Source organism: Haemaphysalis longicornis, unplaced genomic scaffold, assembly GCF_048455015.1.
Source record: "Haemaphysalis longicornis isolate Haplotype H1 unplaced genomic scaffold, Haemaphysalis longicornis Haplotype H1 scaffold_1, whole genome shotgun sequence".
NCBI lineage: Eukaryota > Metazoa > Arthropoda > Arachnida > Ixodida > Ixodidae > Haemaphysalis > Haemaphysalis longicornis.
In genome coordinates, this window is record NW_027526203.1 from 312840062 (window position 1) to 312865012 (window position 24951).

At 47.3% G+C, this 24951-nt stretch overlaps 1 protein-coding gene across 1 annotated transcript in view; it reads right to left on the reverse strand.

Moving 5' to 3' along the window:
• LOC144150095 (lysosomal phospholipase A and acyltransferase-like) overlaps window positions 1–23118 on the reverse strand; it is a 35846-nt gene extending 12728 nt beyond the window's left edge. Inside the window, exons 1-3 of the mRNA XM_077681911.1 lie at window positions 22695–23118; window positions 1478–1634; window positions 114–232 (exon numbers count right to left, since the gene is read on the reverse strand). Coding sequence (XP_077538037.1) covers window positions 114–232; window positions 1478–1634; window positions 22695–22830 — 412 coding nt within the window. The 5' untranslated portion in view covers window positions 22831–23118. The remainder of the gene's footprint in view (window positions 1–113; window positions 233–1477; window positions 1635–22694) is intronic.
• Window positions 23119–24951: the final 1833 nt, after the last annotated feature.

The following is a 24951-nucleotide window of genomic DNA, read 5'->3' on the forward strand; positions in this document are numbered from 1 at the left end:
GCGCTTATCGCTACCACTGCAGGGCTCTTTAGGACAGCGTTCTTACTTCACTGTCGCATATACCGTACGGGCGTCACTGTGCCATTGAACGGCCGGTATGCGCCTATACTCACTGGGCGACACCTGGCTGGGGTCCAGCCACTCTACGGTGCTCGTGTTGCCAAAGCCGGGAACACGAATGTGCACCCCTTCTGGAGAACTCGTGGTCCTCGTCTTGCGGTCGTACACCAGCCTGCGAGTGAGACACAGCCGTCCTAAATGACCAATCGGCATTACATTTCCTCGAGGAAGCAAACATTCCAGCCACACTTTGTACTAAATAACGGCACTGCCACTTCAATACCACCCCTCCATTCATAAAGAAAAAAAGCAAGCAATGTTGAACTTAATTATAATCGCAATTCCACTGTTTCCGTGTGCAACACATCATGCATCCCGAGCTAGTGCCGACATTCGAGGTTGTGAGGTCACTAAATAGCTATCGACTTCCACGCGAGCTGAATTCTCCTCTCTATCCCACCCGGAAATTTAAGTGCACCGAGCACATTCGGATAAACGGCAGGCGGAAAGGTGTGGCGGGTAAAATCGAATTTAACGTGTCATGTGACGGGCAACTGGGGTACATCGTATGTAAATAAATACAAATTTGGGTGACCGATCGACTGATCCTCGCCCAGCTCAAACTGTTGATGTTCAGAAGGATGGCTTGGTTGTCCAGTTGGTAAAGCATCTTTAAAGGGGTTAACAACTAACGTAGCGAGGAAAACCAAGAAAGAAAGACGCGGGACAAAGCGCTGAACTACATGTGATTCTTTACTCAAAAGAACATTGACATATATACCTTGACACTGCCAATAGACAACAAAACCAGAAGACAAAAGCACTCGTCTTCTCGCCCTCTGGCCGCTACGAAGCTACGTTAAGATATGTTATTGCTTTTGTCGAGCGCATAACCAAAGTCATGCTGATCGATGCGTTTCACCCCTGCACAAGCCTTTCTTGAGTATTGAAATTTGGAGAGCCCATGCCTTTGTCTTCGAGGCTGACTGAAGGGGGTATTCTTCTCGAAAACTTCAGACCAAGAGTACAAAGAATATTTAAACGTGTTTAGCATTTTCCTTGATATTGCTCAGTCCCGTAATGTTGTCGCATTGGTTTTCACCTAAAAAAATACTCCTGCAGATGTTCAAAAACATGTTTCTGGGTTTATGAAAATTTAACTCCTAATGAGGTTCACTGAGCAACATATGATTGTTTACACTACACTAACAATACCTTCAAGGCCTTAAATTTATCAGAAATTACTCTAGCAAATACAAATGTTTGTGAACAAACCATATAAAATGTTCTAAACTTTACTTTTAAAGATGTTAACTGAATAATACCTGGCTCTCTCTCACACGCACGCACGCAGACGCCGTAAGAACCGCCAAAGTAACACTTTCCCCAACAACACCCTGAAACTGGGTATGCGCACCTCATGTTGTCGACCCAGCAGTCGAGCACATATGGAACCATGAGCTCAAGGTTGACCCAGAGGTCAAAGTAGTCGGCCGTCGTCCTCTCGCAGAAATAGTGAACGGTCTGAGTCTTGTTGAGCTTGGCCTCCAGCTGACTACCGCCATCTCCAGGCACTGCAGGAGAGATCAGAGGACAATGAGCGTTTGTTTGAGAGCATGCATGCTGCTAGTCTAGCAGGGCGCAAAGCCGCCATAAAAACGGTCGCAAGATCTCGTAACCGCAACCTTCGGTTGTCGTTAACTGTCGCTCTTAATTAATAGACGACGTAGCTCTCCTAAGGCGCGTGGTCGCGCCAAAGCGTCTAGCTTGGGTATTTTCTTGTCGACGACCATTTCGTCAGTTCAACCTCGACCAACCCAGTTGTTGGAGTTAGGACAGAGGAGCCTTAAAAACACTTCTAAGCACGTTTTAAAAACCAAGAAGGCGCTTGTCGCTTCATCTGGCACATACAGTACAGAGTCGGCAACACCCGCTGAGAGCAAGTAGCCGCCGCATTATCTGACTTGAGGTGAAATATCCGTTCTGGGAACTTCTGGATACAGTTGCCAAGAGATGTTGAGTCGTAGCTTGCGCGTGTACTGCCGCTTTATATTACAAAAATTTTATTAGCACAATTTTAGGCAGTTTCGTAATTACCATGTTACGGAGCAAGTATAATATACAAACACAAGATCAAGCAAAATGCATTTAATTAGGCCGAACTCATTATCCGCACGGGTAGGACGGCTTTCTTCAGTTTGAAGACAAAATAAACGAAGCCATATTCTTGACTCTCAAAGCCTTTATCTCTTAGCACTTTTAAGGAGTTGAACGAAGCTTAACGGATAAGGGCCGGAAAGAAAAAGGAATATTAAGATGAAAAGGCGGTTTCAATCCGTCCTCGGAATAAAAAAGAGCGTGCCGCTTCTGTGGAACGTTAATCATAGCATAGTTTTCGCCTAGCCGTTTTCACAACAGTAATTGCAGACGCTCGTTGAAGACGTAGCCATATCTCGTGATCTTGAGCCATTTGCCTTGGCTTTAGTTACACATCCTGACGTAAAAGCTGTCAACATGGCTGATGCCACGTCGTAGGGGTTGGTCTGATTCGCAGACCCAGCATGCCCGCTGCTGTTGCGCCAAAAAGCAAACAGGCTGATTTATGCCCTCTATGGTATGCCTCTGAAACGACCGAGAGAACGAAATGACGACGTCACAGCTGGTGGCGAACGCGTGGTTTCTCATTCCCGTGCTGCCCCTCGCAACGTTGGCCAAGGTCAAACCCTTTGAGGCCGCCTTTCCCAGACGCCAGGAGTTGCCGCCATTCATACCCTAAGGTCATTGCGTGAGACGGTCCGAAGACGTCGCTCTGTTGCTCAACTGCGACAATCCCGCTTGACGAGAGCCACGTGCGCATTCCACTTAGACTGTGACGCGGACTGTCCGCGCTACCAGCATATCGCTCATGTATGCCACACCAGTGCTCATAACGAAGTCGCTACCATCTCCGTAAGGCGTAATTTATAACCAGCGGAGCAAGACGGAAAGTTTGATCCCATATTGGCATGTAATGCTTGGCGTTGTCTCTTATCACCCCCGCCCGCAATACCTTCCGTGAATAATATGAAATAAATAAATTCATAACAAAATGGATGATTACGTCGGGTCGATGAAAAAGATATACGAAAACGTTGGCGTAAAAACAACACTTTCAGCCTGGGCGTAGTCCGGCTCTAATTACATCGTGTTCCGTCCAAGCCACTTCCCCGCACGGCCTGTCAGTCGTTAGACAACCAGCCCAGGGGAAGCCCCCAAGCCTTGGTGGAGAAAGTTTCGGCGAAGAACTTTCTATCCATCTAAAATGCAGCCATAGGGCTACAAAGGAAAGCTCTGTAGCTTCCTCAGAAACTTCGCAGTTGAAGAAAGTTGATCATTATTCTTTAGAATTAAAGCAATGCACTATAGTTATGCCAACAGGGAAACCAAACTGAGTAGTCAAGCCTCTTCAAATGGCCAGGCACGGTAATTGCCTCGGCACAGCGATGATTTAAGATGATAAAGAACGAACCAGTCGGCTATTTGTGGCACGATTACGGGAAGCAACATGAACAAAAAACAAGAATGGACCAGGAGGTTGCCATTCTAAGCACATTTTACACATCGCCTTATTTACGTACATGGTGAAACAGTACAAAGTTGCCGTGCTTGTTTCGTCTCCACATCACCGTTTAAAGATCTGTGCGACTAATACGACTGGCACGATAGGAAGTTTCTCCCTCTCACTCGTCCATCAGGTGTTGCCTTGACTACCGGAAAAACGTATAATACGGCAGCCCTCATAGCCATTTTGTATATATAAGCGGTAAGTTCATAGAAGTGGGAAGAACTTGAAAGGCCGACATTAATGTCAGAAGTAACGCTGCCGGATACGATGGTTTCGAGCATACAGCATTTTGGAGTGAAGTTGGTGGTGTAATTACTTCACTACTGGCCAATGCATTTCGTTGCGACTTTTCTGCCGACCCGGAAGATAAATTGATGGCATGAAAAATGGCGCTCCCGCTTGCGACGCACAGTACGCAAGGCGATTGAATGCATTCCGCTTGGGGTCATGGTAACTGCACCGTTGTCGTCGGTTATACGAAAAAATTCCTTAAGTTGGGCGTTCTCAACTTAACCTCAACTCTCAGCAACAATCTCTTCCCATTTCAATCATTTTTCGTCATTCCCTTCGTAGAGATGGCACGCATTAGAAGTGCCGATTTCTTACGAAGGAAAGGGAGAAGGTGTCTCAGCACTCAGCACATGATATCATTTATTTATTAGTTAGTTATAAAAGTGACAAGACCCAAATCAATACCCTCCCGAACCACCGAGGTATAACGGGAAACTGCCAATTATACGACAAATAATTAAATGATTTTGACAATCCCGATTATACAGGGTGATAAAAGTTAAGTCGACAGGGTTTTTAAAAAATAGGCGCTTAGATTTACGCGAAGACGACCTCTACAGTGAGGTTATGCGCCCAGGGGGACACATAAATATGCAGTAGTTATTAATTTCGGGGGCTTAATTAATTAAAATTGATTAATTAACTTTTTAGTGGCTGCAGTAACCAGGCATGTTTGTACTGGAAAGTTCGACGCAATCGTGTTTCTACGCAGTTTCAATTGGCAGAATTCTTCCAGAGCATCCGTAGTGCGAGATATCAAACGGCGAAGTTTAATTGCCCTTCGCATGATTACGCATGCAAGACAGTCTGCACCGGCGCAAAGCTCCTCTCTTTTGTGACTTCCCTGCTCTGTACGGTGTTTAGTTCGACAAAGGGGTGGGGCACAAGAAAAAGTGATAACTGGCACCCATTCATTCTTGGCTGGCGCTATCGCAATCTGCAGTACTCGGAACCGCTATCGAAACACAGAACAAAAGGGAGGAGCTATGCGTCGGCCTTGACTTCTAGCATGCGTATTCATGTGAACGGCAATTAAACTTCGCCGTTTGATATCTCGGACTACGGATGCGCTAGAGGAATTCTGCCAATTGAAACTGCGTAGAAACTTTCCAACACAAACATGTCTGGTTACTGCAGCCACTAAAAAGATAATTAATCAATTTTAGTTAATTAAGCCACCTAGGTTAATAATTACCTCCTAATTATGTGTCCCCCTGGGCGCATAACCTCGCTGTAGATATGGTCTTCGCGTAAACCTAAGTGCCTATTTTTAAAAAAAACCTGTCGACTTAACTTTGATCACCCTGTATAATGAAAGTTTAGTACAAGAGTGAAAGTAACTTTGAGGGGAGAAATGCGCGTCTACTACCGCTTTTTTCCGCTTTCCGCAGCTGCGAACGGCCTTACAGTGTGTGTACTGATAATAATAGAGCACCGTATGTGAAGCATTCATTCTTCATGACGTACAATACGTCTTGTATTATTATCGGCATTCCTACCGCCATCGTCTTATCCAAACAGCAGACCCTTATTGTCACAACTCGGGATCGCCGGAAGCAGCTGAGCACTTCTTACTGGAGTGCCCTGCGTATAACCAATCAAGAAATGCCTTTGCACAAAAGATCGAGTTCCTCAACCGCAGTTTCCTCCCTTAAAAACTACTGCTTAGATGATAGTTATCAGCTCAGCAGAAAGTGTTAGCCGCTGTATTTATTTCATTACCTGCATGACATCGGTGTCGCTGAGAAAATTTGTAAGGCTCGATGTCATCACCCTGTGAGACCATTATTGCTCTTTACGTCATCCGCGCAAATCTACACGCTAAATACTTTTTCTCTTTTTTTCTTTTGCTTCGCCATTTCTTTCCTCTCTTCTGCGTTGCTTCCATTGGGGCCTTTATTTCTCGAGTCCCCATGTCCATAGAGTAGCACGTAAACGACATGCCGGCAGACCGTGCACTCTGCTTTCCTCGAAAAGAGCCTTCTCTCCCTCTGTGTCTCGGTCCCTTTGACAAACATTCTAGTCTGGATGATGATTTAGTCTAATTGTTTGTATTACAATATAACACTTGAATACACGAGAGACCTGGGCACCCGCGCCAGTGGCTGATGGCGCTGCTCTACTGAGCACGAGGTCACGGGTTCGATTGCTGGCTGCAATGGCGATCTTTGTGGTGCGACATCCCTTGCCGCGCTTGATAAACATTCGATCTACTTTAAATGCAGTAGCGATTTTGTCAATTCAGTCAATTCGGTTTTCGTATTTTTGCCTTGTATTTACTTGTACAGTCCATCCCGCTTATAACGAACACGTCGGAAAACGGAAATTAGTCGGTTATATGCGTTTTTCGCTATGTCTGAACATAAAATATATGCCTACAAATGGGGACGAGAAACGAAGATTTGTTCTTTATAGCCAGAATTTCGTTAAAACCGGGTTCGCTATAAGTGGGCTATACTGCATTTACTTTTTTGCCCCAAACCTGCTGATTTATTTATTTATTTATTTTTAACATACCTACATTCTCCGAAAGGCACAGTTGATACCTTTGTTTGGCGTTGTTTTCTTGTTTAGTGTCCCTCACCCCCTATGTGATACCCTCCGAGTGAGGTGCTTTAGGGGTATTTCGAACAAAATAAATAAATAAATAAATAAATAAATTGCTCATCCTTTAATCCATTGCCGATGCCCTGATGGGGGTTCTTTCTGCATGTCTATGTGAAGTGGCCATGAAGACAGAATACAAGTTTGGTTCATTAGAAAAGACTGCTTTCCCGATAACAACGATACCAATTTTAGCGCGAACTTGGAACAAATAATGGAGATATTAAAGACAGCATGTGAAGCAGTGGCAACTGCCCAGCCACTTTCCGGGAACTTTTCTATGACGTCACAGAATCGTTTTTCTGCGATTGGTGGCCGCCGACCTAATCCAACTCAAAAACAAATCACTGCACGATTGCAGTGGGGCCTCGAATTCCGTTTGATCGCCTCACTTGAATGATAACGTGCAGTTAACACGCAAAAAAAATTGCTTTTAGTGGAGGTCTATATGAGGTCACTCCTGCCTATAACACCTTACTCCAGCGCGAAATGTGAAAGAGTTAATACTTCTTGCGTTTTTTTCTTTCTTCTTTTGTGTGTGTTAGAAAACATCTTTCGTGGCTTAAATGGAAGTGACTGAGGTACTGAAGCCTGTTTCAAATTAAACAAAGTTGCATTTTGTCTTGATGGCCCCTTCGGCATTACCTTCGGCTTGCTCATATTTATCTTTAGCCCTGCGACTCAGCCAACCGAGATCTCCCGAATTACTGAATAAGACGACGTCATCCGCAAATATCAGGTGGCTCAAATATTTTCTTTTTACTGGTATCCCTGATATCTCTCTAGGTTCTCAACTGCCCACCTAGATAGGCTGTAAATAATTTCGATGAGATGATGTCCCCATATCTCATGAGCTTTCTAATAGGGAAGTTTTAACTCTTCTGATGAAGGGTTATCGGGCCCGTACATTCCTCGCATAGGTCTTCCAAAAGCATTACGTTCTTCTCCCCTAGTCCCTGTTCTCTCAGTGCTTCCCATCGTTGCGGTGGTTTCTACTGAATCAAATTATTTTTCGTAATTTATAAATGTCATAAAAAATATAATATTACACTCCGCAGATTTATCCATTACCAGATTCATAGCACGGATGCAACCCATTGTTGGGTAGCCTTTCCGAAGTCCACCTTGTTGCCTAGGTAGTTCTAAATCCCCGGTGTCGCTTACGCGGTTAACTACTAGCTGGGTAAACAACTTGTACACAACACATAAGGCTGAGACGTCAGTAATTCGGAAGCTCTTTGGCATGCACCTTGTTGTGAATTAGAAATATTCTGGCATTTTCTAAGCCAGTTGTGCCTTTAATGTACGCAGGAATTCTGAGAGTAATTTTGCTGCAGCTTTCCTAGCACTACATCATCACCATCCTTTAGTCTATCCGCAGGTATTCCGTCGCCACTTGCGGCTTTTCCTCTCTTCATTCCCTATAGCGAGTTTTCCGCCTTGTCTTAAATTACTGCTGGAACCTCGCGAACCGAGCTGGCTTGTTGAGTGCTGTCTCCTCGCCTAAGGTTGCTAGAGCAGGAACCTTTATAAAACAGTTTTGCTACTTTTATTGCCTCATCTGTGTTGTTCGGAGTGTTACCAGCTTCATCCCTCAGTGCATACATTCCACCTCTACCAATAGAACGCTTTCAAAAAGAACAATGATGACATTATTGTGTTTTATCTTAGTTAAAATACTAACGCCGCGGCGAGTATCTCACGCCCTTGAGCGAAGCGTCGTAATGGTTGCTATGCTGCGTATTATTTTTTGCTTATTTGTTTTGCACACGTACATTCGCTGAAGGGATGACTGCGTAGGGGTTTAAGCATTGCCACGAAATAGGGCAACAGTATTGACCTCGCCAGTACAGCGACAACGAGAGATAACGGAATCGGACACCCAGGCCAACAACGGATAGATAACGAAGCTTCCAAAGCATGTCAATCTGAAATTGCAAGCGAAGAGAAAAGGCTACCCCTAGTCGCCAGCCCACCTTATTCTCTGGGATTTTAAGGCTCTGGAAATGCCACTTTATCTGCACAACTTACGGAACTTGTTTTTCGTGGCCGCAATTAAAAAACTAGTACAGGTCACTCCACTCATACAAGAAGGGCTGATACGATAGCACGTTGCTGTTATCCTAATTAGAATGCAGTTGAAATCACTGTTTTTTTTTTTTTTTTTGAGTTTTACGTGCCCTAGCTACATTTCTAGCTGGGCTATCGGGCACACCGCAGTGCAGGGTTCCGGATCATTTTGGACCACCTGGGGATACTTAACGTGTGCCAAAATCGCGACACACGGGTGCTTTTGTTTTTCGCATCCATCAGAAAAACGGCTGCCGCAGCGGTACCGAAACCCGACTCCTTAGAACCTTAGAATGTTTCGTGAATTGCTTCGTTAGCAGCTTATAATTGCAAATCCTTAGAATTGATTCGTACTCAGTATCGACCTTCATAGGCGCTCATAATTTAACTGCCGTGTTGGGTGTCTGACACTGAGCTAACTTTGAAAATTCCGCAACTGAAATGAAAGCGCAGACACAAATTATGAGCGCCTATGAAACTCGATACTGTGCACCAAACAATTTTCTACGTTTGATCCAAACTCTGCGATAAAAATTTGCACAGTGGTGGCGGCAGTGGCTGGGGCGTTGTGCTAAAGATTCGGGTTTCGATCCCGCCGCGGCAGCCGTTTTTCTGACGGATGCGAAAAACGAAGGCACCTGTGTGTCGAGATTACGACGCACGTTAAATATCCCCAGGTGATCAAAAATAATCCGGAACCCTGCACTGCGGCGCGCCGGATGCATGCCCAGCTAGAAATGTAGCTTGGGCATGCAAAACACCGAAAATAAAAAAAGTGGTTTCAACTCTACTGCAATTAGGATAATAATAACGTGCTATCGTATCAGGCCTTCTTGTATGAGTGGAGTGACCAGCACTATTTTAAATGCATAGCATTTTAGTAACTCACAATGTCACGCGGCGTTGGCGTGCGCTGTCGTAGTCCGCATGCGCGCCTTGTCGTAGTCCGCAGCCAGGAAGAAATAACAGTTTCCGGCGCCCGGTTTCGAACCCATGACGCCGCGGGCGGAACGCAAGGTGCCCGGCGCACAACCGACCGAGCCACGAAACCGACACAGATTTCGATGCACCGAACGCGCCTTATATCCTTCACTCATTTCTCGTTTGTTTCGAAAGCGCCACAAGTTGTCCCGCGCTTCCAAAAGATGGCGACACGGGTCCCGCGATCAAGAGATACGACTTGCCGGCGCACCCCCTCGGAAATGCTGTGCATTTGATCGTGCCCCTCGCGAGGGGGATGTCTTTTTTATCCAAGCTCAGAGCTTTTTTTTAATTGCGGCCATGAAAAACGTGGTCAGTGATGTTAGCTTAGGCTTATCATGGCAATCAGCTTAGAAGCGATTGCGGCAGTTTCAGTGTTAGTTTAGTGTCGTCGCTCGTCAATGAGTATGCAAGTTAAATTACGCGTTCTAGACTGTTTGTTACGCCGGTAATATGAAACCTCGAGAACGAGACACTCGACAATAGCGCAAATGGTTTCGGATCCACGCTGGTCGCATGCGGCAGAAGGCAGCGAAGGCACTGACTGCGCTCGTCGCCTTCGTCCTCCACCCCGTCCCTGGACCACTCCAATCCACCACCCTCCACCACCATTTAACCCTCCTCCCTTTCCAAAACATCCTCCACATACGGCGGTAGCCGAGGACCACGTGGAAATAAACGTTTCATAGGAACAGACATTAAAACGATCTACTTTAAAATCGTTGCGTGCGAGTGTGAATTACTTCTATGCGAGAAATGGGGACGCCAATATAAAAAGTACGCGCTGTTTGTATTTTTTCACGCTCCAGACGCATTATAGAACACACATGGCCAAACATTCATCAATAAAACTTCTTTATTTTGCTCGTTCCATACTAGGCTCAAGCTGGCAGGCGGACACTCATTAGACCCCTTTATCGCCCCCACTCCCAAGAATGGTCCCACGTCACAGGACGTAGAGGTATGTGTGCAATAGATTCGTCGACGTGTTCCGCGTGCGCAGTGACAAGCCCGGGCTCCAAGGCGAGCCTCGCTGGCCCACGCAGCGGATACGCCGCACTGGGAAATATTTGGCCCCGTTCCCACTTCCTGAATATCATGATCACGCCACCCCGTGGTATTGGGCGAAAAATTGCGAAACAGCGGTGCAATTGGCGGGTTCGAGACAAATAACCGATAGCGCACCTCCGCAAACTTTCGCTCTCAGGTGACCCGGCCTTCAGATAAGCCGTATTGTGGCGGAGTCAGGAGATTGTTGTTTGGTTTCCTTCTGTCTTTCTCGCTCTCTTTTTTTTTTTTCTTCTTCTTTTGCAGCCTTGATTCGGGGTCGGAAATCTCGAAATACGAGTGCTGTCGCCGTGGGGGCGGTTGGAGAGAAGTGAAGAAATCAGCGATTACTGCTGCGTTTCACTTTATCATCGTATACTTTCGATTGTGCTTTCAATGCACCGGAGCAGCGTACGTGGCGTAAATTATCGGACAGTATCTTGCTTGCTGACGCCTAAAGCCATAGCCTCGCGCAGCATGCGGAAAATAGATATTCGCAAGCTCTTATCTGCGCCGTTCGTACATCGTTACGCATATGCACTCTCTATCAATCAACACGTATATGCACGTGTTGATTGATAACCTTCCACCTTTGTTGATAAGTGCGTTCAGTGCGTCCAGATACAGGCCTCCACGCCTAGTTTTCTACGGTCACGTGTTGAAAAGGCCCCTCAGTTGGACGCAGCGGGTATGGTGGTGTTGGGGAGACTCGTCGTTCTCTTATTAGCTCATTCAATTTTGAGAGTTCAGCGTGTCGACGCTACACCTAGGCTATAAGGCGGCCTAGTGAAGGGCTCCGGGTTTAGTCGTGACCTCCTGGGAGTCTTAACGTTCACTGAAATCTCAATACACGGGCGTTTTTGCTCTTCGCTTTCGTCTGAAAAGCTACCGCCACGGCCGGGATCGAACCCGCGGCAGCACATCACGGCAGCACATCGCCTTCGCCGCTGAGCCACTGCGGCGTGTTTCCTTTGTGTGTTACCGCCCGAATATTCGCCAAGCTGTCACCGGAGCACATTTTTTTTCTGCCAGAGTTAGTTAAAGTTAAATGCATTCATGTGTGGCTGAGGTAGGGCGATAACGGTGATACTAAAATTCCCCAACAAACACGTGAGTTTTTAGTAGCCGTAGCCTCGTCATTTATTGTGTTCGTGCGCTTTCAAGCAAATCGCCGCAACTTCGTGAGCTCAAGGTCAAAGAGACCTGTACTTTGACTTGTTCCCTCAGTTTTCTTTATGTATAAATTATTCCATAATATACCTCAAAACAAACAAGCCAGCTGGTCTGCCCTCGGTTAAAACTTTTAGTATTCGTCTACAAAGCAAAAGGGCTGCGTTTTAAAACATGTTCGCAATTTTAGGGCGAAGCGCGAACCTTTTGAAAATGGTGGCAATAATAAATGAGCTAGTGCTTTTGAATGTGTTATTATTTTTTTGTAATACTGGTACAACGCTCACAAGAATGCCAGACCAGTCACGAGCGACCCGTTCCTGTAATTTGATGGAAACTACGCTGGAATTAGGATGACATTTTTGATCTCTTGGCGGGTGAAAGTTGAAACATCTTTTGAAAGATTATCGTCTTAAGTTTTAAAGTTAATTTATGAACAGCCTAATTTCTCGCCATGTTTTGCTGCTTTTATCCGGCTCATGTGCTATTTAATTTTAATTTTGAATTTGTTATTCAGATAACTAATTGTCGTAGGATTATTTCTTGTCTATATCGTTGGCTTTGTGTAGGTTTTCCTGATTTATTTAAAACCATAAAAGCTGCTCCGATTCCTTTTTTTTTTTCTAACGACCCAGCTAACGACAACGCTTCAGAACGACAAATCAGTGTGACCAAATGTGCGAAGTTAGCGAAGGACGAGGCCAAGCATCCGATTAAAGTAAAAAAGGATTTTCTGCGCGGCGACAACAGCGCACATGCACACCTTGCGACAGCGCAGAAACTATTTTTTACTCTAATCGCATGATTCACCTCGTCATTCGCTAACTTCGCACATTTGGTCACATTGATTGGATTGGTCGTCCTGAAGTGTTGTGGTGAAGCCCACCTACGACGATTTGTAAGAGTGAGATTTCGGCGCACGTTAAAGATCCCAGGTAGTCGAAATTAACCCGGAGCCCCCTACTACGGTACCGCGTCATATCCCAGGTGAGAACCTTCAGCGCGCATAACCACCCAAATAATTTTTGAAGTCCTTGCACTGCTTTCTCCACAGTGTCACCTCAGGAGTTACATTTCGTTCATTAAATTATATCTTCTGCAAAAGCTCAAGTATATCATCCTTCGGGAGTGGGTTAGCCAACATGTTTATAATTGTGGAGTACCAAGACAGTCCCTTACGTTATCTTTGTGGAAAGTCTGTCCTGGAGTCCTGTGTACTGCAAATCATTTTCCGATTTAGGAAACAAAAAGCGCAAATCGGAGTTCTTTGGACAGGCATGATGATGAAGAATTGACAATCACGGATGAAGTAATAAAGGTAAGTGCGCCTTTTTTATACTTTTCGGGGTTGTGATAGGCCCATTTCTGCCACTACTTGGTGTATCGGTTTCCTTATAAACGCGCTTGAAGTTACGGTTCGTATACGCGAGTCTAAACTGCATGTGACACAAAGTTCTTCGTACGCGTGATTGGTGCGTCCTGTCTGTGCAGGCCAGGTCAATCGGCCCAGGAGAGCAGGTGCCATCGGAAGAGGCACATCACCAGCCGCCCCTTCGAACTAACAGCTTTGGGAGTCCGGCCCATGCATGCGCCGCTTGGATGCCGCCTCACCGTGGACGCTTCGCGCTGCCGGTCACGGTCAACAAAGCAACTTTGCCAGCAGGGCATGGGTGACGTGATTGATTCGTTTGAAACGCTCATGGTGTGTTCTCTCCAGCACCTTGGCTATCCGCCCCTTTGATGTACCGTTACCTTCTCAACCAACACGCCTGGCTGACGATGCCGCATACCTTGTACGCATAAGCTGATACCAACTTACTCTGCGATTAGCTGCAGCGCCTGATTCAGGCCTCCATAAAACGAGGTTTTCCGACTATCTTTTTTTATTTGTGGCGTTAAACTAGGCCACTCATGCTGCCTGAGTGGCCTCCGATAATGCCTCTGCAGGAAGACATCCTTCTTATCTAGTGGGGGTGTGGGTACCCACGGTAGTAGAGCTTGCGGCTCGTTCGATGTTGATTCCCGCGGTGGACACGTGCCCGACCACAGCGCGGGCACCGGACGTGCGCTGGCGCTGCGCACTTCGGAGCGGCCGGTACGCACCAGCCCGCTTGCCATGGCCACAGCTGACCCGTATTTACACGCTGCCCCACTAGACAAAACACTCTCGATACGGAAGCGCTTAGTTGGGTGTGGCGACAAAGAGAGGCTCGCCATTCAGCAGCCCCGTCCAAAAGGGGTGTTTTTTTGGTTCGCTCAGAGCCCACTCAGCTATAGCGCGGCCGACCGAAATAGCGGGCTGTCTCAGCACGCGATAAGTCCCGGCGTGCTGGGCGGAGGATGGGCCCCTCTCGCCACAATCACGCGCTGCCACACGGCAAGCCCGAACCCCCGTGAAAACTACCGAAGGAGCCGCTATTTTCAACAAAACAATGCTGAAAATAAGCCATCAAGTTCTGAGGCAGAGCCGCCGCGAATGGCGCGCTGTTAGGCCATCCAGCAGCCTGACTGCAATGTGTCGGCAGCAGTGGTCAATATATTTCCTCTCCTTGCATCATGTCCCAATCGGCCCGCTTCCGCACTGCCTTACTGTGGATATCGTTGGCTATTACGGGATTGCGTAAATAACATTGAAGGAGAAGCAAACCAGCAGCATGGCGCCACCCTGGCATAACTGCAACACAATTTTCCACTCGCAGACGGAAGTTGAATTGTATTCCTTCTCGCACCACAACAGAAAGAAACGTCATTTCATATATGAAGTGAAATCGACACGACACTAAGCAAATAAAAACAGAATTCTAAATACTGGCCGCGTATTCGCTCGCTTCCCTGCAAGTGTCGTCAAAAGACAATGGCAGAAGAAAGAAGGGCAGAGGTGACAGTTGAGGGGAGGTAGGGTGCAAGATGGATGCGTTGTAGTAGGTGATTGTAAGCGACGTCAGATGAATATGCTTTCTTCTTGGTTAGTCGAGGGTGCACACGCGATTGAGTCCTGGTACGGCGAAGGTGGTAATGGAGCGCACTAAAGTGGCTATTTGGGCTTGTTGGTTGAACATGATAGGGAACTACAGCGCAGCTTGCACACGGACACAAGAGAGAACTAGACACACACGAGCGCTGGGGCGCTTGGGCGTGTCTAGTTCTCCTCTTGTGTCCGTGTGCAAGCTGCGCTGTAGTAATGGAAGCTGTCAGAGCCCCCTTTATTAGTTCGATGATAATTTTAAAAATAAATTCAGTTACACCCACTGTGAAATTTGCCGAAACAGTGAAGCGGTGATTCTCTTGTGTCTGCTCGAACGTCAACGGGCGCTGCTCGCCCGAGAAGGGTAGCGCCGTCGCCGCGCAAATTCTGCGGTTCGCGCAAAGGGATCGGCAGCTAAACGTTAGCGGCGAGAGGCTCCCTCCTTTTTCGAGAGGAGCCCGCCCCTGCGAGACCACTGCGCCCTCTATCGCTGGGTCTGAGAAACAGTTTCTGTGAGGCCGCCATGATGATGATGATGATGCTGATGATGCTTAGTGGCTTCCCCTTTGTAACGGGGTGGCGTTGCACAGCGGCCTTAGTCGCAACGCTACTGTACCATCACCTCGCCAGAAAATACAAACAAAATAAATAAAAAATAATGTCAAAATAAAAAGCAAATACTTTTACGAAACTTTTGTGCTAGTCTGACTTCTTTGTTCGCATGTCTTCCCAGATTGTTCTCTGCTCTTTTCCCAACAACATTCTAACCTTCTTTTACTAACCTCTACTGCTGTCCTGTTCACTTTTCCGCTAACCTTAAAGCCAAGGGCTTCCGGAAGCTGGATGGCTCCATCACTGAGGACTGGACGGATACTTTTGCACTCCGTTACAATATGTCGCATGGTTTTTGGCTTTTTTTCCGCAGCCTGCGCATAGTTCTTCCTGTACCGGCTCGCGGATAAGCGTTTTTGTCCGCAAGCAACCCGCTCGGGCTTCAAAAAGCAATGCACTCCCTTTGGTATTATCGAATAATTTTTCCCTTGTGATCTCCTGCTTCCCGATCCTGTAGATATCTAAGGACTTCTTCGCATCCATCCTCTTTTTCCAGGTCGTTGTTTCTGTTTCTATCACTTCATTTTTTATTGCCTTGGTCGTTTCCCCTGCACTTCCAGGTTTCATATACTTTGTCCTGAGCCTTCTGGTTCTTTTCCTCCATTGTGTGTCCACGCTTTTCATGTAAAGATACCGTAACACTTTGGCCGCCGCCCATCTCTGATCATCCATATTTCTAAGTCGTTCTTCAAAACATATTTTGCTCTGTGCTTCTCTCACTTCGAAGGATGCCCATCCCATGTCTCCCTGCACTGCCTCATTTGTTGTTTTACTGTGTGCTCATAATGCTAATCGACCTACGGCCCTCTGATTTACTTCTAGCCCTGATTGAATCTCTGATTTGACACACACTACTGCGTTTGAAAAGGTGAGTGCTGGTACCATTACTCCCTTCCAGATTCCTCTCACTACTTCATATCTGTTATATCCCCACAGTGCTCTGTGCTTCATGATAGAGGCGTTTCTTCTGCCTTTCATTCTTAAATGCTCTTCACGAGTTTTTAGATACGCCTGACCTTCGTTTAACCATATGCCCAGATATTTGTATACCATTACCCACGGTATTGCTGCTTTTTGAACGCATACCGATTCGTTACGGGCGTTGTCATTGAAAACTAGAACTGCCGACTTTGCTGTGCTAAACTCTAAGCCCAGTTCAGTGGCTTCTACTCCGCAGATATCTGTGAGCTGTTGCAGACACTGTTTGCTATCTGCTAGTAGTACTATGTCATCTGCATATATCAGTCCCGGGATATGTTGTTCCACTTCCTGTCCTTTGCGGCTATAACATAGATTGAAACCTATTTTACTGACTTCAGGCTTTCTTTCTAGTCTAGCCATGTACAGCATGAACAGCAATGGCGACCGAGGACAACCCTGCTTTAAACCTCTATTTGTGACTACCGGTTCCGTGCACTTTTGGTCCTCCCAGGTAATTTGCACCTCGCTATAATTGTAAATTCCCTGCAACAGCTGTATAAAGTCCTGGCCTAAACGCTCCCGCTCAAGTATGCTCCATAGAAGTTCTCTATCTACGTTGTAGTAGGCTCCCTTTATATCGAGAAATGCTATCCATAGTGGTCGCTCCTGAGCCATTCACACCTCTATGCATAGGGTTAGGACAAATGATTTGTCCTCAAAGCGTCTGTCTCGTCTAAAACCATTTTGTAGTACTCCCAGTATGCTGTTCCCCTCTATCCACGCCTGTAGTTCTGCTTTTATAGCTTGCATTGCCAGCCTTTATACCACTGAGGTAACTGTAATAGGCCTGTACGAATTGACATCAGCCCTGTCTCTTTTACCTCTATATATCATCTTCATCCTGCTCTTACGCAGCGTGACAACTGCGCCCTCTGTCGGTAGGTCTGGGAACCTGCTCCTACCCCTGCGCGCCGCACGACCTGAAGCAGACTTACGAAAAGACTCCAACTACAACGGCTCCGCTGTTAAAATTTGTGTTGCGGTGGGTTACGCGTCTGTTCTGTTTGCTGTAGGAAGTGTTCTTAAACTGTCAAACATAGGCATTCTTCGCTACCCTTGCCCCATAATAGTTGACTCAGTCATTTCTCAAAGCCCGTCGACATACACAAGAGAAGACAACACTAAGGCTTTATATCCAAGTTTAGCGGAGAAATGAATTCCCTAGCGGTGATTCATTGAGATGCAGCTTTCGGCGTTAGCTGCTATAGGGTTCTGCGAAATTATTTCTCGCAGCACCGCACTTTGGCGTCGTGAACACTGACCTCGTAATTTTGACGGCGCGATTGCATGCATTCCGTCGCTCGAGTTGTATATTCCCCCTGTACTCGCGTAGCAAGTTTCATGGCGTTCCGGCCGACAGCAGTGCAGAATTCACAGAAACGTCTAGCCCTAATGTATGGCGGCTTACGGCGCAGAAATTGTTGCTTTTTATTTTTCCGCTCGAGCTCTGCACAGCGAACATTTACGCGGGAACCTAAGTGCCTCTTATAATGTGGTGAGTGCGAAAGTATCTGTGTCCATTTGGCGAATGGTTCCTGTTGTTATCCTCATCATCATAATTTTCCTTTTGCATGAGTATTTGTGCACAGGCACAAATTTGTCAGGAAGCGTTTGGCAACACACAATTGCGGGAATAAGCAATTCTGTGGGTATACGTAGCACTTTGCTAGACCAACAGCAGCAACTATCGGGATTGCGCCGGAGTTTACGAGCTTAGTCCTAAAGTTACAGTTTGAGGTCTTACGACGACAAACGGTTCCCGCAGCGTGAAGTACGATGAGTAAGTAATCTTTCATATAGGTATCTGTTGACGACACCAGACCTCGAAGCGTAACATGAGGGCTAACATAGTGCCGTCGCGTACCCTCCCTTTGCTGCACATCAACCCACGCTCAATTGAAATTCATTGGCTGCCAACGGGAATTGAGGTATTGAAGCACATTCGAACAGTGCGAACAAACAAGTCGAAGGACTAGAAAACACGAAAGGCACAGACGGGCGCTGTCTTTAGTGCTTTCTTGTCCTCCGTGTCTTTTGTGCTTTGCTGTCCTTCATCTCCTTTGTTCGCGCTGTTCGAATGTACTTCAAGACCATGAACTGACTAACTCGCGCCAGAGTCATACTAAGGGAATTCAGGAGCCGCGTTCCTGCGAGCCAATGGAAATTTGTCTGCCGCGTTTCTGGCACAACCGCCTTTCCGCTCAATGAGCCACGCATGAAAACTAGCAAGCTTTGAGTGCCTCGCACGCGCATTTGCGTACCTAATTTTGTTGCGCCGCAATTGTGCAAACTGGTCGAGGCGCTGGGTTTTCTGCGACGGACGATGCCATAGCCAGGAACTTCTCATTAACAGTCGATGCTGTAGGAAGCCTGTCGTCATATTGAATCAGGCCCCCTCACCAGGCGCCAAACAAAATGCGCTCACAATTTTTCTTCCTGCCCATCACGCTCTGTGATAAACACTCCCTGTAAAGGATGCTTCGCTGCAAGCTTGAACAATAATGAAGGAAAGCTAACTTCTTGAAGGAAGATGCGATGGGGTTGATCTCGAAAAAGAATCTCGATAAAAGCATCTGGCATCATCGTAATGTTGTTCGGAAACAGAACGTCCCGACTACCAAGGGCCTAGGCCACGAAGCCTATAATGTGAACCGAAGGCAGGTTTTATAAGATGCATATATCGGGTAGCATGCCTCAGTGTAAAAACAGTGACACTGAAATGTGATGTCCTCCGGCCGTGCGCGTCAACATGGCTCGCCCGTTCGGCGGTCATTTGTAAAGACGAGGAGAGGGAGACGAGGGGAAAAGGAGAGGGCGTTACGTGGCATGGGCGGCAGAATTGTATTTCGACCACAGCTGCAGCAAACCAAACAGATTTGCGGCCATTTTTTTTTTTTAGTTCGATGATGGCGAGTGGCGCATGGAGCCATGCCAGCATAGGGCGAAAAAGCCAGCATAGCCTGTCGTCCTATAGAACGACGCCGAGTCTTTCGACTTATGCAACACATGTAAGGCTTTAGCCTTGAAACAGACAATTTGGAAGTGCTGCAAACGTTCGAGTGCGCAACATTAAATTTCCCTGTTTCAGACGTGACCCTAGGCCCAGTCGCATAGTTCATACATAACACGCGCAAACGAGACAGCGGGAGCTCGAGAAGTAAGCTAGCGGCTGCACGTAATCGTAAACATTACTCGGCTGTCTCCTGACGCAGCTTTTGCGCGCGAGCTTCTATGCGCAAGGAATTGCTTACGCAGTATCCCACAAGTTAAAAACACATTTGCAAAAAAAATGTGCCTGGCACAGCCTTGAGAACGCATCTAGGTGTTCTGCGTGTGTAGTGAGTAACAACACCCCTTGAAATGCAGTAAACATTTCTCTCCTCAGCGTGCGCCTCCCTCACAGGTTCAGCAGACTAAACGAAGGACTGCCGCACCTGGTTATCCTTCCTAAGTGGAGCGGACTAAACACAGGCCTCCAATTCGGAAGCTCTCCTTTTAACGTTGCGCAGAACCCCAGGCATGTGTTATATTCTGGCAGTATCTGTCTATCACCCTGACATTACATTGGGTCATCCTAGTTCAAAACAAAGAGTAATCATCATCATGCAACATAAGCTGCCCTTGTGCCGCCTGACAGAGGAAACAAAACGCAACAGAATACGGGCAGCGGCACTATGAGACAGTAAATACACGGTGCTCCTGGGTTTCTGGTAAAACCGAAGAATGCGCCCCTCCAAGCGAGATTGAGATGAACCCTTTAACTCGTCGGAAATTTCTCATTCAGAAACAACTTCACGGCTGGCCCCAAATGAGGCTGTTGGCTGCAACGAAATTTTTTTGGCGAAGTAAAATTTCATTGCATAGATAAGCCTCAGTACTAACTCCTGATCTGGACCAAAATTGTCACCATAGTGATTCATTTTGCCATTAAGAATTGCCCGTATCCCAGCTTCAATAGCAAACTGCAAAAACCAGCTTCAAAGCAAGTTTCAACTAAGGATTCCCGTTTCAAGGCAGTTGCCGGAACACAAGTACAGTCTTCAGAGAGAAAACTAGTGGTCCTGGTGCCAGTCCACAGCTAACGTCTCGATGGCGTTATTGTGGCTACTTGCCTAAAACGCATGCACCGATTGTTCATGTTCAAAATTTCCCTGCTGCAACTTTCCTTTTGACATATACGTTAACCGGGTCAGAGCTTTTCTGCATCTCAAACACAAGACCTTAGTGATATATAGAAGGCACAGTTTTCCTCTCCATGATGCAAGATTCACGGGTGCATGCGTGGTGCTCAACTGAGATAAGAGCGTGATAGAGTTGCCTTCCTCCTTTATCGTTGCGACGAATCAGCGGGACTTTGCCCGCAAGTTACTATGGCTCAATTTTTTCACTTGGTCTGTTCTAGGCCACGTGCAGTCTGCGACAACCTAAATGGGAAGCGAGAATAAAACTATATTTACTTTCCAACCGGAGTTCGTAGGAAACAAAAGACAGGCACTACACGCAACTTTCAACATTTTACACACGCAAGACAGTTTTGTGGCTGCGTATAATTGCACGCCCCGCAACCGCTTGCATTCAGGCTCGTGTGCTTTGTTCGTGTTTCATTTTTTGCCGGCGCTACGTGGAAAAAAAATTATAAAAGCGCGTAGGATAATTCCTGGTTAATCAGTGGACATCAGGTAAAATAATCCGCTAGGGTTGCTTTGCATTGTACCTTGCGTTAAAATGGGGTACAAGAAGAAAAAAAAAAGGCTGCGGCTACTGTTCTCCAAGTAGTTTAAACTGGGCATTGGCTTTTGGTCGAAATTTTTTCGCTCTGTTCAAAACAATTGACAGGGGAAATGTGCATGCGCCCTGACTTTGAACCAGAAAGTTCGACGCAGGTTTTACGCGCCGAAGATATACACCAGGCCTAGGAGCCGTGCCGTACGACTACGGGTAAATTTAGACACCTTGGGTATTTTAACGAGCGCCCGTGTCTCGTACGCGTGGCCTTCTTTGTTTGTTTTTCGCCCATGCCTGACGCCACGCATGTTAACGGCTTCTGACGTCGGTTCTGACGCAGAACGGGATGGATCCCTGTCTCTGGTTCGTTTCGGATTGGAGACTCGAGTTGGCGCATTGAGTACTGGCATGGATCGCGTGCAAGCGTTTGCTGAGTATATTTTGCTTGCGTATTTTGTGCTTGCGTAAAGTAGTCGACGAAACTTCACGTGAAGTTTCGACGAATACTTTTGTGAGATGTTTTCGTTCTATGCCCACACAGGTTACAGCAGACACAGAGTGAAGAAATGTTATTTTGTCGTACTTCTAGAGGCGGGAAATCCTGCAAAAGCGTATATGCACGCAATTATCAATATGGACCCCATTTTTATTCTTTTTCATTTCACCTTCTCCACGCGAAGTCGTAAACCCTCCACACGTGATGAATTTCGCGTAACAAATACCCATCGGCACGTTCGATGCGCGCTTCTTGGCATCAGAATCGGAATGGGGATCAGAACCAGGGTCTACTTTATTTGCGAATTCTTCGAATGCGAATAATTGAAAATACAGAAGGAGGTACCAGAGCCGAGAGCTGGAAGGGGGCCTAAGCCAATGGTACGAGTCGACATTGCGGACTAGCAATTAAGCCTGACACGCATCCCCGTTTCTTCTTTCTTATTTTTCTTTTGTTGTCACCTACGGGCTTCGGTTATTTGTCATGCATGCTTCTCTAACGACGAGGAAAAAATGCAAGCTTCGTGATCTGTCTGTCAGCGGGAGGATGACTGAATTTATTGCAAAAAGGAATATTCTTCGTTGTTTCAGCGTCACCGTCAACGATTGCCATGCCCTATCCCATTACTAGGATGTCGACAGACTCTGCAACTCCCAAACTTTTGACAACGGCCTATCTTGTGACCTAAGTGCATAGTAATGCTTAACGAGTCATTATCGCGTACTTCGAAGCAGTAAATGGGCACAGTGCTGTATTGTGGAAGGCTCCAGCTTCCCTCGATGCTCCAAACTTGAGCCTCGTGCCATTCCTCAAAACATTACACACTCCGCACGTGCACAAAAGCAACTGTTCATACAAAACTATATACATACGCACGCAGAACATATACTCTTAGTTCTTGTATGTGTGCATACCGACAGTTTTTTAACTACGGGACCTCCTCGGTATTACTATTTGTACGCTCTTTTAAAACGTGAAAAAAAAAACTTCAACTTCAATAAACAGGTAGCACACCCGATATGCAACCCATTTTCCGCCTCGTTCATCGTGCTTCACAGGCGGAGGTAGCAACTGCGCGAAGCACTCACCTAGTATTAACGGGTGGTTTCTCGACGGCAAAATTCTGTTGCGCAGCCGTTCGAGGATGCTGGCTTGGTGGCTCCCGCCGACGCTGAGGAGCAGGCACCCGATCGAAAGAAGTGCTACGCTCGGCGCTTTCCGCATCGTGCGTCCCGAAGAAAAAAATGTCACTTCACGTGGGAGAGAAAAACAGCCCGCAAACCACGACCTTCGGTCGAAACGCGCGCGTCGGAAGAGAGGCGGCTGTTGGGAGCGGGCAGCGGCCACCGGGGGGATCAGGAGCAGCCCCAACCGATTACCGACGGGGGATGCGGCGACGCTCGGGAGCAGCAGACGGCGCGCTCTCTCTCAGTGCGCTCACCGCGCGACAGGGGCTGGTGTGAGTCGGTCGTCGACGCGTGGTCTCTTTTCAGCGGCCCTTCTGCGAACAGGCGCAGAGATAAAGAACAACAAGAGATAGAGGGGGGAGGGAGAGAAAGTGCCGGGCTCCGGCGGAAGGGAAGCACAGCAGACGAGAAGCACCACAACTAGGTATGCATTCTGAAGTCACGTGGAGGCACTGTGACGCAGGGATGCCGCTCTCTCGGGCGTCTATTGGACGCCGGGTCGGGCCCTTCCCGGCGGCGGGAGAGTCAAGGCGCAAGCGCCGCCATCCGCTGCCGGGACGGCCATATGGCGTCTGCCACTCTCAGCATCAGCTGCCGGTGCCTCCTCGCCTTGCGGGCGTGTTGGGCCGGCAGCTTTCGTAGAACAGGGATTGCTAGACATTGGGGCTCGTTTGCGTCATTTCCCACTGTCGTGTATGTTGCATTTAGCGATTTATGATAGCGATGTTGAGAGTGTACAGCAACGGCACACTCGCAAGATGGAATGTGTTCTTGTCTCCTGCAAAAATATATGGACGTACGTGCCCCCCAAAATCCTACCTCTACCACGGAGCAAAACTCAACCTCGTCCCTAGTGCCCGCCAGAAATGTGCGTCCGGCACGGCCAAAAAGAGCAATGGAGGATTTTTATTAAGCGTTACATGTTCTCGCTACGTACGCGTGATGTTTTGATATTCTCGATAGGCGTCCTGCGCTGGAGTTTTGGCGACATGCAGTGCCTCTAGTGGCCGACGCCTCTGAGTAGTACAAAAGCAGACGACCCTCGCCGCCCTCCATGCGTTATCAATTACTAGGCAGAGTGAAACTTGGTTGTACTTAGTTTAATCGCTTTGTGGCGCGTTGAAATTACTGCATACTGCATGAAATAGCCCTTAAAGTAGTTGTAGAGGCTAAACAAAATAATATATGCTCAAACAAGCCGATTTATCGGCTTTCTTTTCAGCGAGCTGTCGCGATCGTCGCGTCGTGGGACAGTATCGCCAGGTCGGGTGGTCTAATTTCCTGACGAGAATTTTCGTTCTTTCTTCTTGCGTACGGTCGACAAAGGAAAGTTCAAACGTAGCATAATATACACACTACGTTGCTCTCCTATAGCCTGAGGTAACTGCAAAAGGTTTCTTCAGCGGGAGCATGCCAGCGGACGCGAGAAGCACAGCCGACTCAGCTGACACTGCTGGCCTGGCATCGCCTTGAAAACGAGTGGAAATTTTGTTTTGTATTTTCCTGACTTCCTGACTTCCTGACGACGATTACTGTAATTTCTTCTGGCGTGCGGTCGACAAAGGAAAGTTCACGAGTAGCATAAACACGGAACACTGCTCATCCTATAGGCGGTATTCAATGAAAAGTTTAGCGGGCGATTTCTCCGGCTGGCAACACTGAAAACCGCCATGTCGGTGGCCACCGTGCCAGCGCATGCGCGTTGTGCCCGCATCTCGCAGAAGAAAAAAAAACACGGCCGTACATCGTGTGCTGCGTTTCAGCCCGATTATCGGTAGCAGCGTCAACAAATCCAATATTAAGCGCACTCACATTATGTGGTGGCATTCTACCTACCCTCGAGCACTTCGAATTCACGGAGGATGAAACCGCGGCAGCGAACGGTGCGCATAAGTCCGACGCCGCAGTTGGCTGCCGCCGCGGATGTCGAAGTGCACCCGCACCGCATCCACGACTTTATGTCTGGCAAGTGCCCTCTAATACGTGGTTGAGTACAAAAACCGAATAATTTCTTTGGAGAAATGGTTCACGCGTACGCCGATTTGGCGCTGGCTTTCTCGTGCGCTAAATGTTTCACGCTCAGCGGATCTGCGGCGGCTACTTCATACACTCTCTAAAAAAAGGTCGGCGCATTTACTAACAGAACACTAACCAGTTA